Source organism: Triticum aestivum, chromosome 2B (assembly GCF_018294505.1).
Source record: "Triticum aestivum cultivar Chinese Spring chromosome 2B, IWGSC CS RefSeq v2.1, whole genome shotgun sequence".
Taxonomy (NCBI): domain Eukaryota; kingdom Viridiplantae; phylum Streptophyta; class Magnoliopsida; order Poales; family Poaceae; genus Triticum; species Triticum aestivum.
In genome coordinates, this window is record NC_057798.1 from 29,142,461 (window position 1) to 29,159,423 (window position 16,963).

Sequence of the window (16,963 nt, forward strand, 5' to 3'; positions counted from 1 at the left end):
TACAGTTTTCACACTGAATTGGTATTGAAACCAATTCAATACGGAGTCCTTCAATACAGACATCCAAACGCAGCGTAATGCACTTTGGGTGGAAAGAAGAAACAAGTCACTTATATACTCTTCTTTTTAAAATGAAAACAAAACAAAACACACTCCTTTGTGCATGCACAACACGAGTTGGACGAAGGTGCTGACTTTATCGTGACGGACACGGGGGCCGACCCAGCTGACCCGTCCCGCATGCCGTGTTTTATTTAGGTCCGTCGGTGCGCCAAGTGGCCGGCCGGCGGTCGCTCTCCGTACGGCCGTGCCGTGCTGGAGGTAGCAGTAGGACTGAAGCTGAGAGCGTAGCGCGTGGGTCCGTTGGTCAGCCCGAGCTGCCAGGCACCGAAACGGCACGGCGTCGATCTAGCTAGCTCGGGCCGTACACGCTGCTGTTGCTATTGCTATTGCCACGTACGCCGCGTCACGAAGACGGCGGTGGGCCGGGCGCAGTCGTGGTGGAGTAGAAGCTAAGCAATTGGAAAACGTTTAGAAACGGCGAACCGGCCGAACGCTCGGCGGTCACCTCCCTCACGCGTGTCCATCGGCCCCACGTGCTTATCCTTTCCATCGCTTTCCTTCTTCCCCAAAACAGGACGCATCTTCTCAATCCCCTCGCTTCCTTCCGCTCCTCTCTTTTCTTTATATTCCGGTAAGAGATTTGCCCCGCCGATGAGAGCCTTCCACCGCAGCATATCCTCTAGCCACTCCGCTCTCTGTTCTTTTTCTCCTCCAGCCAGCGGAACCCACTGCCGCAACCGTGGGGCTACGAGCAACGCCAGATCGCGGGGGTGCGGGTGAGCAAGCCGCGGTGGTGGTGCTAGGCGTTGAGCGCCGGAGATGGAAGCTGCGACCAAGGGCTGCCGACAACTGGTGTTTTTTGCTGCAAGCTGCGACGTGCAGACGACGGTGGGTGAAGCTCGCCAGCAAGTGCTACAAACACATCGGCTAAAAGCTGGAATCAGCGCAATTTTCTGCTTCCAGAGATGATTTAGTTTGCTGGAACCAGATCCAAATTTCCATTGTTTGCTACCATCCCTTTTGTGGTTTGCTGGAACAGTGTCATTTTTTTTGCTACCACCGCCTTCTTGATTTGCTGGAACCAGCGCTCAGCTCTGCTTTTTTTGCTACGACCGGCGTTTTGTTTTGCTGGAACAAGCATCAACTTTTGCTACCACCATGTTTTTGTTTGGTGGAATAGCGTTTGATTTCTCATTTTTTGCTACCAACCATTTTTTTCTTTGCTGGAACCAGAGCAGATATTTGCTACCAGCGCCGTTTGTTGCAAGACCACGCCGTGGTCGCCATTGATTTCTGCAGGGGGCGTGATGTTTTTGCTGGAACCGGCATGGTTTTTTGCTACAACCGGTGGGATTTTTTGTTACGACCAGCAAAGTGAGGGTGAGGTACAGCACGAGATGCCGAGCTCGACGGAGATTGTTGTGGCCGGTGGCCGTCGTCACCGGAGCTGCGACCATCTCCACCAGAGATGCAACCACGAGTGCAGGTTCTTGCATGCGTGGAGTCGGCGAGAAACCCAAACGGCGAGGGCGGCGACACGCGGCGACCGGCGGTGATGGCGGCGCCCGGCGGTGGTGCTTCAAGGTTTGTTGCCTCGGCCATCCATGGCAAGTGTTTGGCGCCGTTGCTTTTTTTGACTTTTTTTCCTTTCTGTTTTTTGTTGGATGGGATTTTGTCTGGAAGAAAACGATTCGAGACCCATATCTGACGGTCAAATGCAATCAAATCGAATGGCTGCACTATGACCGGTCGAAAATTCGGCCGGTGCGCCGGCGCCCAGTACTGGCCCTTGGCAATTTCGGTCCTCGGTCGGACTCGATCCCCTGTCACTTTCTTCCCACCCTGGCAGCGCATATGCCATACAGGAAGAAGCAACGGTCGCCGGCACTAATGGAATTCGAATTCGCCCCTTGCTCTCTCCACCTTGCACATGGACAATACCAGTGATTAACGCGGATGCTTACCTTTTTTTTCAGAGAAAAACTTTCGATGTAGTGTTCATCAACTATTAAGGTAGTATCAAAAACACCAAAAGTAAAAAAAAAAATCCAGGTTCGCAGACAATCTAGCGACGATGCTTATCTTATCAGCTCTGTTATGACAGATGTGGCTTCGAGATAGTATTAACCCGGCTTATTTTTACACAGATAGTTTATCGCTCAGATGACATTAGCTGGCTAGCTAGCCAGATCGAACAAACAAACTGCGTGCCCACTGGATGAGTAAAAAAAGCAGCGATATCGAAAACCATATCCCGGGACGTCCCATGTTAGGCAGCTCGATACCCAGATGCTGAATACATCATTGATAGTCAACGACTGATCGTATGAATCCCATGTCCCAGTCAGAAACCAGGCGAGTGCACATGTACTTGCACGCTAGTACGATCAAGACAGCCTCTTAGTTAACTGTTGATCATTAGCCACATACACCAATGATGATAGAGATCGATGCCAACAACTGATATGTTGGCTTCACAAGTACAATGTCAACAACCAACCAGCAAAAGGAACGCAGCGCAGGACAGCCCGTAGATGTAGAAAACAGTACTACATAAACCACGCAAAACCAAATCAGACCGGAGTTTCTCATGGGACCGACCGGCCAACTTTCGGAGCATATTTCAAGCCTTTTTTGGTTTCTGTTGACAGAGATGGGTGTATGCGGATCCTCCTTTTCTCCAACCCGATCTATTCTTGTTCCTCTTCGTTCGTACCACACACAGAATGCACCAGCAAAGCGACTGACCCGTTAGCAGAAAATGCGCAATGATTATTGACTTAAACACAAAGCAAATCACGAGCGTAGCAACAAAAGGTATTATAATTGTTTCCCTGTTTTGAGGGCGACGTACGTGGAGGTAAAGTGATCGACACATCATCATGCACTGAACAAAGAGAAAAAGGCGAAGAATATGATGGATGGGCCCAATTAAAGGGCCCAACGATGGGGTATATGGGCCAGAACGACGATCCAGGATGTCGATTTTTTAGCGGTTGCTTTTACTATGGACTTTGTTGATCTCATTTTATTATTATTTTTGCTTTACAAAAAAAATATGTTTTTGTATCGCGGTGGTCCTTCGCTGGTTATTTTTTTTAACATGAAACAATTAATGCAACTCCCTTTCCGTTTACATATCACATCAGCAACACTCTCCACTACAACATACATGCCTAACATGTTATAACCGTAGAAACTTGATACTTGTTATCATCAACGCTGGCATGCTTACGTGTGCAGAGTTATCCGGTCACTCTGTGGACGGTGCTCTCCATAATAGTGTATATGTATATACCTTGTATTTGGTTGTTGTCGGAACTCCTTGCAATGAACCACGCATTGAATGCATTTGGTCGAACCGCGGTGTCAATGCATCCTCAGATTTATTCAACACCCACAAAAATTAGAAGGAGTGTATGTGTTTTTTGCATGGTGATGTAACTTCTTCGAGTAACCATCTGGCGAGGGACATAAACTGTGTGTGTGTGACCTGTAGACATAAAAAATCATATAAATAAATACTCCAATCACCTGCCTCCGGTGGCAGTTTGTCTGTTCTGTTGTTCCGAACATTTCATTATAAATAAATACTCCAACCAACCACATGCATTGAGCATAGGAGGAGCCATGCTCAAATTAAGTAGGACCTGGTGAAGCTCGAACCATGCCAATTTAACCCACAAACTTGTGGTGCTAACCGGCAAGACTCCGGAATCCATAAAAGAAGTAAAACACCAAAAACTTCTCAATCCACGAAAGGAAACAATAAATCTAACCTCCAAGCCACTCGGCGTCATGGCTAGTTCGTCGGTCTCCTGGCCTCGCGCGTGCGGCTTGATGCATAGGGCCTAGCTCCGCCTGATATGCACACGACAACTAGATTAAAGAAGTGTACTGAGTAGTAAATAGTCGGAGCTGGAAGACACACCCGTGATCTTACCGGCAGCGTTTGAGGCAGGATGCCGGCGGACGGCGGCGACTCCATGGATCACATGCAAGCGAACACCAATATTTGCATATGTTTTTCTTCTCTGCATATGGACACTCTTATACATGAACATCAGGAAAAATGTGGAATGCGAGGTGGCGCTCGAACCTTCTTTCATGTGTGCCGTGCGTCGATGGTGATGCAATAGCTTTGTGCGAGGAGGACGCGCATGTCCCAGCAGCATGCGCGTGGCACTTGCATCTTGCCAAGTGTGCTTCGGTGGGCTGAGTCATGCATCTATTTAGCCATTTTGTTTCCCTAATACATGTATACTTTGTGCCTGGGGCTGCAAACGAGCTGAGTTCGATCGAGTCGGCCTAGTGTCAGCTCAGCGCATACTAAAATACGACCAAGCTAAATCTGAGAGAAGATCAAGGTTGCTATAGAAATGGCTCTTGCATCGATATTTGAGTTAGTTTCAAGCTAAATGAGACAATAAAAATATTCTATAATGTAAATACTTTCTTAAATAGACATGCCACAATAACATAAGAAAACATAAGAGGGTGCATCTGCTATTGAACTTTGGCCAAAACAATAGCAGTATATTTAGCACATGACAGACCATGTACCATATTAAGGCGTAAATTTGCTATGTGTTTATTACTCTTCCATGTTTGTTTGTTTGTAGATAAAATGAAGGAAAATCAACATACAGTAACATTTTATCTTATTTCCTTGTAATATATAATAATAACATTCAATGTAATTATAGTTTGACCTAGATTGAGCGAGCTAGTGTTGGCTCAAGCTCAACTCATTTCTCAGTCGAGCTATATAAAGCATTCATACTCAACTCAATTCTTTCAGAGTCGATCTCGAGTCTAGCCAAAAGATGAGTCAATTTTGAACAGATTGCGAGCCGCAAGCTTTTTCTTACAGATGTATTTGCACAATTGCTCTAACATGGAGATCCAGGTAATGAAACAGCCAAAAAGGAGATAGTCATTGGTCCGGTGGCTGGATCATATAAAATTGCACGGTCTAAAAGGAGACTGGACAGAACTTATAGTGGAGACAAATGAGTATTTATATTTTTCTTATTTTCAAATGCACGTATGACGGAAAGAAATATCTTCGCCTTGCTTCGTACTAGTATAGACAAGTGGTGCCAAAAAAGGGTCATACCATGATGGCTAAAAATGCTAAACCACTCAATGGTATTTTGTCTGTTCAGAAATACGAGGCGGAGCAATTTTTATTGCTTGCACCAGTGACAACTTACTTGAAGGATCTTACTCAATCCATAGGTAGGTATGATGGACTCTCATGGCTAAACTGGGTTTAAGGATATTTAGAAGCACAAGTAGTATCTCTACTTGGTGCTAGGAATTTTGGCTAGCATGAGGGGGAAAAGCAAGCTCAACATGTTTGAATGATCCATGACAATATACTTTAACTGAGATGCGAGAAAACATAACCCATTACGTTGTCTTCCTTGTCCAACATCAACTCTTTAACATGTCATACTTAATGAGTGCCCACAATTATAAAAGATGTCTATGATAATAAATTTATATGTGAAATCTCTCTTCCTTCAATATTCTTTCATGAATTGTTCAAATGACCAATAGAATGCTTGCTAACCTCCAATAAATTTACAACCTCTACTTATTAGATGTAGAGTCATTACTCCCCATGGGATAAGCAAATGAGGCATATATAATTTCAGATTTATGACATTCAACACATTCAACCATTTACTCATAGGATATAAGTGAAGCACACGAGTAAATGACAAACTACTTCAAAAATATATAAGTGAAGATCAATGAGTAGTTAAATAATTATGCAACTATGTTAAGACTCTCTCTCATTTAGGAATTTTAGATCTTGGTATTTTATTCAAACAGCAAGCAAAGCAAAACAAAATGGCATTGCAAGGATAGCACAACTCATGTGAGGAAGCAAAAACTTAGGCTCAACCGATACTAACCGATAGTTTTTGAAGAAGAAAGGTGGGATGCCTAACGGGGCATCTCCAAGCTTAAATGCTTAAGACTTCTTGAAATATTATCTTGATGTGCCTTAGGCATCCCCAAGCTTGAGCTTTTGTGTCTCCTTAATTCCTTTCATGTCACGGTTTCCTAAATCTCAAAAGCTTCATCCACACCAAACTCAACAAGAACTCGTGAGATAAGTTAGTATAAAACAATGCAAAATCTCATCATCTTCTACTGTAACAAATCACTAAAATTATTATTCAACATTGAATACTAAATGTCTCTGCATATTTAATACTCCTATCCTCAAATAGAATCATTAAACAAGCAAACATATGCAAACAATGCAAACATAACAGCAATCTGCCAAAACAGTACAGTCTGTAAAGAATATAAGAGTATCAATACTTCCCTAACTCCAAAAATTATGAGAAAAATACTACGCTGTAGAAGATTTATCAGATCTCAATATGCAAAAAGATTCAACTTTATAACACTCTCTGAATTTTCTAGGGAATTTTTGCAACAGCGGTAAATTTTCTGTTTTCAAACAGCAACATGTATACCAGCAAAATAAGCATGGTAAAGGCTATCCTTGACATTTTTATTGAAAATGAAGATGCAAAACATTATTCTAAATAACAGCAAGAAAATACTAACAAAAGGAAATGACGCTCCAAACAAAACACATATCATGTGGCGAATAAAAATATAGCTTCAAGTAAAGTTACCGATGAACGAAGACGAAAGAGGAGATGCCCTCCGGGGCATCCCCAAGCTTAGTTGCTTGGGTGTCCTTGAATATTACCTTGGGGTGCCTTGGGAATCCCCAAGCTTAGGCTCTTACCACTCCTTATTTCATAGTCCATCGAATCTTTACCCAAAACTTGAAAATTTCAACCACACAAAACTCAAAACAAAACTCGTAAGCTCCGTTAGCAAAAAGAAAAGAAACCACCAATTTAAGGTACTGTAATGAACTCATTCTAAATTCATCTTTGTGTAATATCTACTGTATTCCAAGTTCTCTATGGTTCATACCCTTACATACTAGCCATAGATTCATCAAAATAAGCAAACAACACAATGAAAACAGAAGCTATCAAAAACAAAACAGTCTGTAGTAATCTGTATCAAACCTATACTTCTGGAACCCCAAAATTATGAACTAAATTGCTGGACCTGAGTAATTTGTCTATTAATCATCTGCAAAAAGAATCAACCTAAAATCACTCTCCAGTAAAAAATGGCAGCTCATATCGTTCATGCATAGGTTCATGGGCGGAACCCGCAAGTTGGTCACAAAAATATACATCAAGTGGCACATGATATCCCATTGTCACCACAAATAAGCACGGCAAGACAAACATCAAGTGTTCTCAAATCATTAAAGACTCAAACCGATAAGATAACTTCAAAGGGAAAATTCAATCCATTACAAGAGAGTAGAGGCAGAGAAACATCATAAGATCCAACTATAATAGCAAAGCTCGCGATACATCAAGATCATGCAATAGAGGAAACACGAGAGAGAGAGAGATCAAACACATAGCTACTGGTACATACCCTCAGCCTCGAGGGTGAACTACTCCCTCCTCGTCATGGATAGCGCCGGGATGATGAAGATGGCCACCGATGATGGGTTCCCCCTCCGGCAGGGTGCCAGAACGGGCTCCCGACAGGTTTTTGGTGGCTACAGAGGCTTGCGGCGGCGGAACTCCTGATCTATCTTGATATTCGATGTTTTTAGGGTATGTAGGCTTATATAGATGAAAGAAGTCGGCCGGGGGAGCCTCGAGGGGCCCACGAGAGGGAAGGGCGCGCCTAGGGGGGGTGGGCGCGCCCCCCTATCTCGTGGCCTCCTCGAGGATCTTCTTACGTGAACTCCAAGTCTCCCGGATCATATTCTTCCCAAAAATCACGCTCCCGGAGGTTTCATTCCGTTTGGACTCCATTTGATATTCTTTTTCTTTGAAATACTGAAATAGGCAATAAAACAACAATATGGGCTGGGCCTCCGGTTAATAGATTAGTCCCAAAAATAATATCAAAGTGTATAATAAAGCCCATAATCATTCAAAACAGATAATAAAATAGCATGAATGCTTCATAAATTATAGATACGTTGGAGACGTATCAACGCCGACCACGGGCAGGGCAGCATCTGAGCTTAGTCGGACGCAGCCGGAGCAGCAAGCCCAGCTGGAAACCACCTCCGCTGCGGGGCACACGCAGCCGGAGCAGCAAGCCCAGCTGGAAACCACCACCGCTGCGGGGCACACGCAGCCGGAGTAGCAAGCCCGGCTGGATACCACCACCGCTGCGAGGCACACGCAGCCGGATCAGCAAGCCCAGCTGGACACCACCACCACTGCGGGGCACACGCCGACATCCTCGCTGTCCACGAGGAACATCCGCCCGCGCCGGTAGCCGGCGCTGGCCACGAGCACGCTGCCACCTCACGAGAGGCAGACGACAAGGTGGGGTGGGGCTGATTGCTTTTCTCATTTTTGAGCGAGGGTGTCTTTATGAAATTACACGGACTGTTTTGTAAATCTGTAAAAATCTCCCGTCTAACACCGTCAAATGTCAACAGTTACGCCACGTCAGCTCCACATGTCATCATCGTCATTAAACGGGTCAAAGTTGGCAAATACTGTTATTTGGCAAAAAATAGCCTCGGAATTAGTGATTTTTGGCACAAAACTGTAGAATTATGGTTTTTGCAACCCTAAGCTTCAATGCTGATGTTTTCTGCAATTCACTCTATGTCAACACCAGGAGCAAGAAGAGAAAAAATTACGCCATATATTGGATGTGCAAAATTCTTGACAAATGCTAGTTTAGGACTATATATACACAGTTCACATACATAATTTTGAGGGGTGCATGCTCATCGGCGAGGTTGATGATGAATCAATGGGTCTGATTTGTGGTGAATCAATGCTCAATGGGTCTTCTTCATCCATGTGCGCGGCGCCCAGAGATAGCATCTGCCGTTTTCTTTTCTAGGCTGGGCTTGTGGTCGATCGTCCATCTGATTTGACCCCATCCAGACCAGTTTGGCACCGCAGCCAATCGAAATTGTGTAGGCCGGCACACAAGAAATGACATGCACGCGCGTACGTACCTTTCTTCCTTGCCTATTACCTACTGCACGCGCGCTCTAACTCTCTATATATAGACTTGGCCATGATCAGCATTCTTCACAACAACCAACAATCACTGCAACTAACTAGAAGAAGAAGAAGAAGAAGAAGAAGAAGAAGAAGAAGTAGAAACGATGGCGTTCCGACGCCCTTCATGTGTAATACTAGGAGCTCTTCTCGCCGTCTCCTTCCTCGCCGCCACGGCAGCCGCCGGTGACCACGGCCTGACGGTCTTCTGGGGCCGGAACAAGGACGAGGGCTCCCTCGGGGAGGCCTGCGACACCGGCATCTACAACACCGTCATCATCTCCTTCTACAGCGTCTTCGGCCACGGCAAGTACTGGGGCGACCTCTCCGGCCACCCGCTCTACGGCATCGGCGCCGACATCAAACACTGCCGGGGCAAGGGCATCGTCGTCCTCCTCTCCATCGGCGGCGGCGGCACCCAGTACTCCCTGCCGTCATCACAGTCCGCGGCCGACGTCGCCGACAACCTGTGGAACGCGCACCTCGGGGGCGGCCGCCGCGGCGTGTTCCGCCCGTTTGGCGACGCCGTGGTCGACGGCATCGACTTCTTCATCGACCAGGGCGCGCCGGACCACTACGACGAGCTGGCCAGGCGCCTGTCCGGATACAACCGGTACTACCGCGGCGCGCCCGGGGTGCGGCTGACGGCGACGGCGCGGTGCGTTTACCCGGACTGGCACGTCCAGAGGGCGCTGGACACGGGGCTGTTCGAACGGATCCACGTCAGGTTCTACGGCGAGGACCGGTGCTCGTACAACCACGTGTACAAAGACGGGGTGATGGCGCAGTGGAGCAAGTGGACGGCGAGGTACCCCCGGAGCAAGGTGTACATCGGGCTGCCGGCGGCGAACGTGCCGGGGAGGAACGACAAGGTCGGCCTGCCGTCGATGAACTACGACCTAATGCCCAGCGTGAAGCAGGCGGCAAACTACGGCGGGGTCATGCTCTGGGACAGGTACTACGACAAGCAGACCGGATACGGCCGCGACCTCTACAACGGCGGCATCAACTAATAATCAACGTGCATGCATGCATGCATTATAGTGTGTGTGTGTCTGAAAATAATAAATGAAACACTGATGTGACGGGTGGTATTATATTGTACTTCCAATAAATCAGAGATCCATATATGGACCGCTGGATGTTTCAACATGATATCATAATTTCTTTCCTCTCGTGTGTGTAACAACAGGCTCTGCCAAAATGATTATTTGTCTATATTTCATATGTATGTATTATATTGTACGAATAAGTCATAGATCCATATATAGACCGCTGGATGTTACAACATTTTACACTAGTAAATGTTACACAAGTGCATAATGAAAGAGGATTAGTGACTCTCGGGTGCCACACACCCCTATATGAATATCAGCCCCGTCGATGGAGGGGGCCAAGGTGGGCGACCGCCCAGGGCCGCCCAAAATTTGGGGTCCCAAAATACCAGGTATTAGCCTAAGAAAAGCGTACAGAAAGCCCACTTAGCAGGAAAGCCAGCTCACGAGTCCTCCTTGTACATCGATCAGGCATGTTTTCATCAATGGATCGCTAACCCTAAACACAACACGCTGATCGGTTTGCTTCAATCGCCTAGGACGTCGTCGTCTGCTGACGGCCTACCACCGATCGGCGATCGCAGATCGTTGACTCCCCCTCCATGGCTGCCCCGATCCTCCACTACTAGTCTACTAGTAGGTATAAATGTCTCATCTGCTTAAGCCCATCCCTCTCTTTGATTACTAGTACTTGATTAAGCTTGATCTCCCCGATTCTAAGTTAGGAGTAGATGAGCAGGTTAATATTATTTGTCCACGTGGTTAGATATTGGTACTCCAGGCTGGTAATAAGTTAGGTTGACACGGACCGAATTAGGATGAAATTGAGTTTGTCCATGAATCTTCATCATGAATTTATTTGTCAACAAAGCTAAGTTAGGAGTAGGATGGAATTAAATTTGTTCCTGATCAGTGTTAATAAAGTGAGAATATGTTTTAGTTATATTAGTTCTTCTATCATATGAAAATTTTGAAATAATTTTAGGCCATATTTTGATTTTCACCCCGGGGCCTCGAATTTCTGAAGACGGCCCTGATGAATATATCATTAAAAATAAAAAAAACTGAAACAAAATTTTGGGATATGGAACCTATGTGCCCGTTGTACAAACAAACGTATACTGTTTCGTGGGGAATGAGTGCTCGTGGTTATGTCAGTAAAAAACACAAATACATTGTTTGTGTCGAAAAAAAACTGAATGTAACATATGTCAGGACAATAATTCATGCGCTGCAGATACCACTGGCACTCATTCCCCATTAAAATGAACAATGGTGTACAATTGGCACCGAGGTTTCATATACCAAAATTTCAGATTTTTCTGAATTTTTTTCTGATATTCTTTTAGTGCCATCTTGATATAGGGGTGTGTGGCACCCAGGTGCTCCAATTCATTTCCCAGTGTATAATACCTTAATTTCTTTCCAGTCGTGTGACTGTGAGTAACAAGTAACAACAGGCTTAAACAAAATAGTTATTTGTCCGTGTTTTCAATATGACATGAACATTTGAAAAAACGTGCAACCATTTTTGAACATTCTTATAGAAAAGTGAACATGATTTAAAAGCCAAAAAGAGGGCAACAAAACAAATTAGCTGAAACCAGCCACTGGCTAAGCGCTTACTGGAGCAGCCAACCTATAGTGCATCCGTGTAGAGGAGCGCTATAAATCACTCGCAATTCCATTAAGCCAATGTTGCAAACCTGGGATCTTATTTAATCTGAGCTGCCTCGTGTTGAGGAATGGTGCTATGGAGCAGGCCTGCTCAAGCGCTTTGTGAACACTTCTAAATATTCGGTAAAGGGAGCTCTGAATTACCACTCGCTGCGGCAAATTGCCGAGCATTGAGCTCCTAATACGTCTCCGCGTTCCACAAAATCTATTAGTCATGTAGAATTTGGCTTCGAATATGTTTGAATCACTGGTAAGACCTGGGTTCTTCATACTAGGATATGGAGCCACTATCCTCAATCGTCTTTCATTGGCTTCAGCCATCTTGAAACCGTACTAAGTTCAGGAAAAACTTTTGATCGAACTACCCTCCATTGTCACCTCTAAAGCGAGAATATACTTATCCTTTATAATGGAATCTTGCCTAGTAACCTTCTTCTCCTTGTGTTAGACCTTTGTTATGCACTAAGGAAAGGAGGAGTAGCGACCATCACCGATGGTCAAAAAATCAGTGAGGAGAGTGTCCACCATATATGAGAGAGGACGAAGAATCCTGACTGTTGTCGTGAGGGGAGCTTCTTCTTCACGAAGGTGCTAGACATTTTGGTGTAATACACTTTTGAATGAAAGTAGGAGCTTCCATCACCGACGGTTGCAAATGTCAGAGAGGAAGAATCCTGACCGTTATCATGGGGTCGCTTCTCATTCGTTCCCATGTGCTAGACATTTTGGTGTAATGTACTCCGGGACGAAGGGAGGAGCGACCATCACCAACGGTCGAATATACCATAGAGGGAGTGCCCACCGTATACAACACATGAGCTGAGAGTTTTCAAGAAAGACTCGACAGACCAAAAGTCAGCCGTGATAAATAATAATGATATGTTGTCGTGAGTTCCTGGTAATTGCCCTTGGTTTATAATCTTTGAATTTTGAACACAGGAAATGTCTGACGATATAGGATCCCAGAGTGTGACTACTGCTGCGATGACCTGGGTTTGTGCGGCAGGGAGCCTCACCTGCAAAATGGTAGGTATTTCACCGTGAAGCTAGAAGAGACCTTCGATGTTTGTACGGTACGCAACGACAAGCATTTCATCGTAATTAATCATCACTTGTGCGTCTTTGCTTCAACATGTAATTTCTGTTTATTTTTATTTTGACTAGTACATCCCGTGCCATGCAAGACTTTGAGAATATGGAGACGAGGAGACCTCACCAGAGGACAAAACATGGTTATGCATTTCGGGTTAAGCTGTACAATGCATTTTATAACTCCCATTTCGGTTTCTCTAATGGAAGCTCTCTGCAAGGCATGTGGATTTGAGGAGAATATGCAAATAACATTTGATATTCGTCCCGAAGATGATGATATTGAAAATAAATATCGACATCTGAGTGGATGTGGATACGCCACGGATACGTCTCCAACGTATCTATAATTTTTTATTGTTTCATGCTATTATATTATCATTCTTCAATGTTTTATATTTATTTTATAGCAACTTTATACCATTTTTTGGGACTAACCTATTAACATAGTGCGCAGTGTCAGTTGTTGTTTTTGGATTGTTTTTTACTTCATAGAATATCAGTACCAAACGAAGTCCAAAGCCACGAAACTTTTTGGAGATTTTTTTATGCCTAGAAGACAACTTGAGAGCCAAGTAAGTGCATCAGGGGAGGCCCGTGGGGCCCATAAGACACAAGGCGCGCCAGAGGACCCTAGCGTGCCCTGATGGGTTATGGGGCCCACAGAGGTCCTCTCCACCGCCTCTCAACTCTATAAATATCAAATATTTCAGAAACCTAGGGGAATCGACGAAATACAATTCCAGCCGCCGCAAGTTCTAGAACCACAAGATCAAATATAGAGCCCTATTCCTGCACCTTACCGGAGGGGAACATGATCACGGAGGGGTTCATCATCCTCATTTGTGCTCCTCCAATAATGCGTGAGTAGTTCACCACAGACCTACGGGTCCGTAGGCAGTAGCTAGATGGCTTCTCTCTTGATCCTCAATACAATGTTCTCCTCTATGAGATCAATTTGATGAAACTCTTTTGCGGTGTGTTTATTGGGATTTGATGAATTGCAAGTTTATGATCAGTTCTATCTATGAATATTTGAGTCATCTTTGATCTCTTATATGCATGATTGTTATAACCTTGTATTTCTTCTCCAAAACTTTGGTTTGGTTTGACCAACTAGATTGATTTTTCATGCAATGGGAAGAGGTGCTTTTTGATGGGTTCGATCTTGCGCCTCACCCAGTGACAGAAAGGGTAGCGAGGCACGCATGTATCGTTACTATTAAGAATAAAAAGATGGGGTCTATTCCTACATGAATAGATCTTGTCTACATCATGTCATCATTTTTATTGCATTATTCAGTTTCTCCATGAACTTAATACACTAGATGCATGCTGGATAGCGGTCGATGTGTGAAGTAATAGTAGTAGATGCTGAATCGTTTCGGTCCACTAATTTTGGACGTGATGCCTATATACATGATCATTGCCTTGGACATCGTCATAATTATTTGCTCTTCTATCAGTTGCCCAATAGTAATTTGCTTACCCATCGTATGATATTTTCTCGAGAAAAGCCACAAGTGAAATTTACGGCTCCCAGGTCTATTTTCTATCATATTGCTTTCAGATCTATTATTTCAAAAACCAAAAAATATCTTGCTACATTTTTTCTTTCTTTATTTTATTTTGTGTTTTGGCAAGATCTATTTATCCAATCTCATACAATTTAATCCATCTCAATACCATGGAGGGATTGATAACCCTTCTTACGTGTTGAGTTGCAAGTATTTGTTATTTGTGTGCAGGATCCGTTTACATAGTGTTGCTTGGTCTCCTACTGGATTGATACCTTGGTTTCATAACTGAGGGAAATACTGCTGTGATGCATCATCCTTTCCTCTTCAAGGGAAATACCAACGTAGATACAAACAATCAGCCTCCAGTATGTGGGTTTGTCAAACTAATTTGTTAAGTTAAGTAATTTATATTGTTTATTTAAAAATATTTGATTTTCATCTCTACTAAACTTGTTTATTCATAATTGTCAGCTTATTTCTTATCTTCAAGAAATACTCGGAAGGCTTTAGGCAGGATATACTACAACTATGGCCCCAAGCTTAATTTTGAGGATAAATGTTAATTATCTTGTCTCATTTATATATGATGTTGAGGCCTTTAAGACCAATTACTTTATCAATCCAAATTTTAGTGGATACGTGCCACTAGTCCATGAGTTGTAGGATGGTAACTTCATTGCCAAAAAACTTGGTATGATTTTGTTAATGATGGTAACTTCATTGCATACATTCTTCTTAAGTAAGCAACATTGCTAACTATATATGTTGCTGTTGTGTTGTTCAACAGAAGCTTCCAAAGGAGGTTGCGCCTGACATGATGCTTACCGAAGGTCATATGTATATGGTTAGCTTACGACCATTTCCACCGCCGACTTACTATAGTGCATACTCAATTTCTTTGAAAGACTCAAGACTCAATATCAAAGAATGGAGCAAACTAATGAATGTGCGCATGCAACCGATTGGAGACAACATGCAAGTGTGCAAGACACAATTTGACGACAGGTGGATCTCCATTCTCCATTTTGGAGATGGACCGGTTTATCTGTTTTATGCTATTTTACCTAGGAGAGAGGAGTAGGTCCTAGTAATTAAGAACAATTAGTTATTGTTGATTATGACTATGATGATGAGGAGGAGTTGTTATTATGTGCTACAATGTGTTAGAGTTGACGATGATGAGGAGTTGTGATTATGACTACTATGATGATGATGATGATGATGATGATGATGATGATGATGATGATGATGAGTTGTGATTATGACTAGTGACCAAGTTGTTATATGACTCACTAGATCGGCAACGCGCCTTGGCGCGAGGGTGCCGGTCCTAACGATATGGTGAAGCAAGTAATTCTCGAGTTAGTAGAAATCCTGGTTTAGCGTACGTATTGAAATAGGATAATAAAATAAAGAAGAAGAAGAAGAGGAAGAAGAAGAAGAAGAAACATTCATTTCTAATAGAAGACATCATCGAGTTCAACATCGTCGTGAGATTGTTCAGTACATTCATGAGACCATGAAAGGTAACCACTTCCATCCAATTCAGTACCAAGAGGGCGAACGTGAGAGAGCAATGTCCTAATCTAAAACAAAGTTTGCAGCACATCCATGCATAAGCAAGGCAACTGCCCAATATAGGTTAAAGTTATGCCAAAAACAACTTCGCTACAAAGGTAACATCTAAAAAAGCAGGTTACTAAACACTTACTAATGATTCAATACTAAACATCAAGGTTCATCATACGACATTGGATAACTTCACACCAAATCATACTTGTTGTAAAAAATATACAAATATACTCAGAACAACCTTCCAGGAGCGTTAGTGCATTTCATAAAACAATGATGTAAAGGGAGATATCCACGATACAACATATTTGTTGGCCCTCAAATTTCACTTCTATCTTCATCTATATTGGAATTCCAAAGAGCGGTCTTAGGGACTCGTTTCCTATCCAGCACCATGCTCCAGCGCTCAGGTCCAAACCATAAAGCAGGTTACAGTGATACATAGTCCAGATGGTGTTGAGCAGAAAAAAACCACGATATATTACACAAGAAAGAACATGCCATTCTTGTACATAAGTGAACCCCTAACAAAGCAATGCCCTAGATTACTCAGGTATCATCTTCACACCCCCATGAGACTCCAGGTTGTAGCCTTAAAGATAAATGTAGACAAACCCTGACAAAGAAAGTAACGTTTGTGTACCTCTTTCAAATTGGGAGAATCCTGACAGAGAGGCATGAGACCACTGAGAATCCTCACAGAGAGGCATGAGACCATAAATAGTAGTATTGGTAGAAGGAAAATCATATGATATCTAAATGGGAAAAATTAATTATGTATATATGAAATGCTATAAATTCATAATGGTCAGGACAAAAGAGGACCAACGAGCACAGAAACACGCATCATGTCATTCACATTCAAATGAGAAAAAAA

At 43.6% G+C, this 16,963-nt stretch overlaps 1 protein-coding gene and 1 long non-coding RNA gene across 2 annotated transcripts; one reads left to right on the forward strand and one right to left on the reverse strand.

Moving 5' to 3' along the window:
* The first annotated feature begins 9,277 nt into the window (after positions 1-9,277).
* On the forward strand, positions 9,278-10,191 carry LOC123040132 (xylanase inhibitor protein 1-like). Its single transcript, XM_044463061.1, has one exon. It carries the CDS (start codon positions 9,281-9,283, stop codon positions 10,184-10,186), a length of 906 nt encoding a protein of 301 aa, XP_044318996.1. The 5' UTR covers positions 9,278-9,280; the 3' UTR covers positions 10,187-10,191.
* Positions 10,192-16,333: 6,142 nt separating this feature from the next.
* On the reverse strand, positions 16,334-16,783 carry LOC123040133 (uncharacterized). The gene is made up of 2 exons (XR_006418054.1): positions 16,730-16,783; positions 16,334-16,468 (listed from the first exon to the last, which is right to left on the reverse strand). It is a non-coding gene; the product is annotated as an uncharacterized lncRNA (long non-coding RNA).
* Positions 16,784-16,963: the final 180 nt, after the last annotated feature.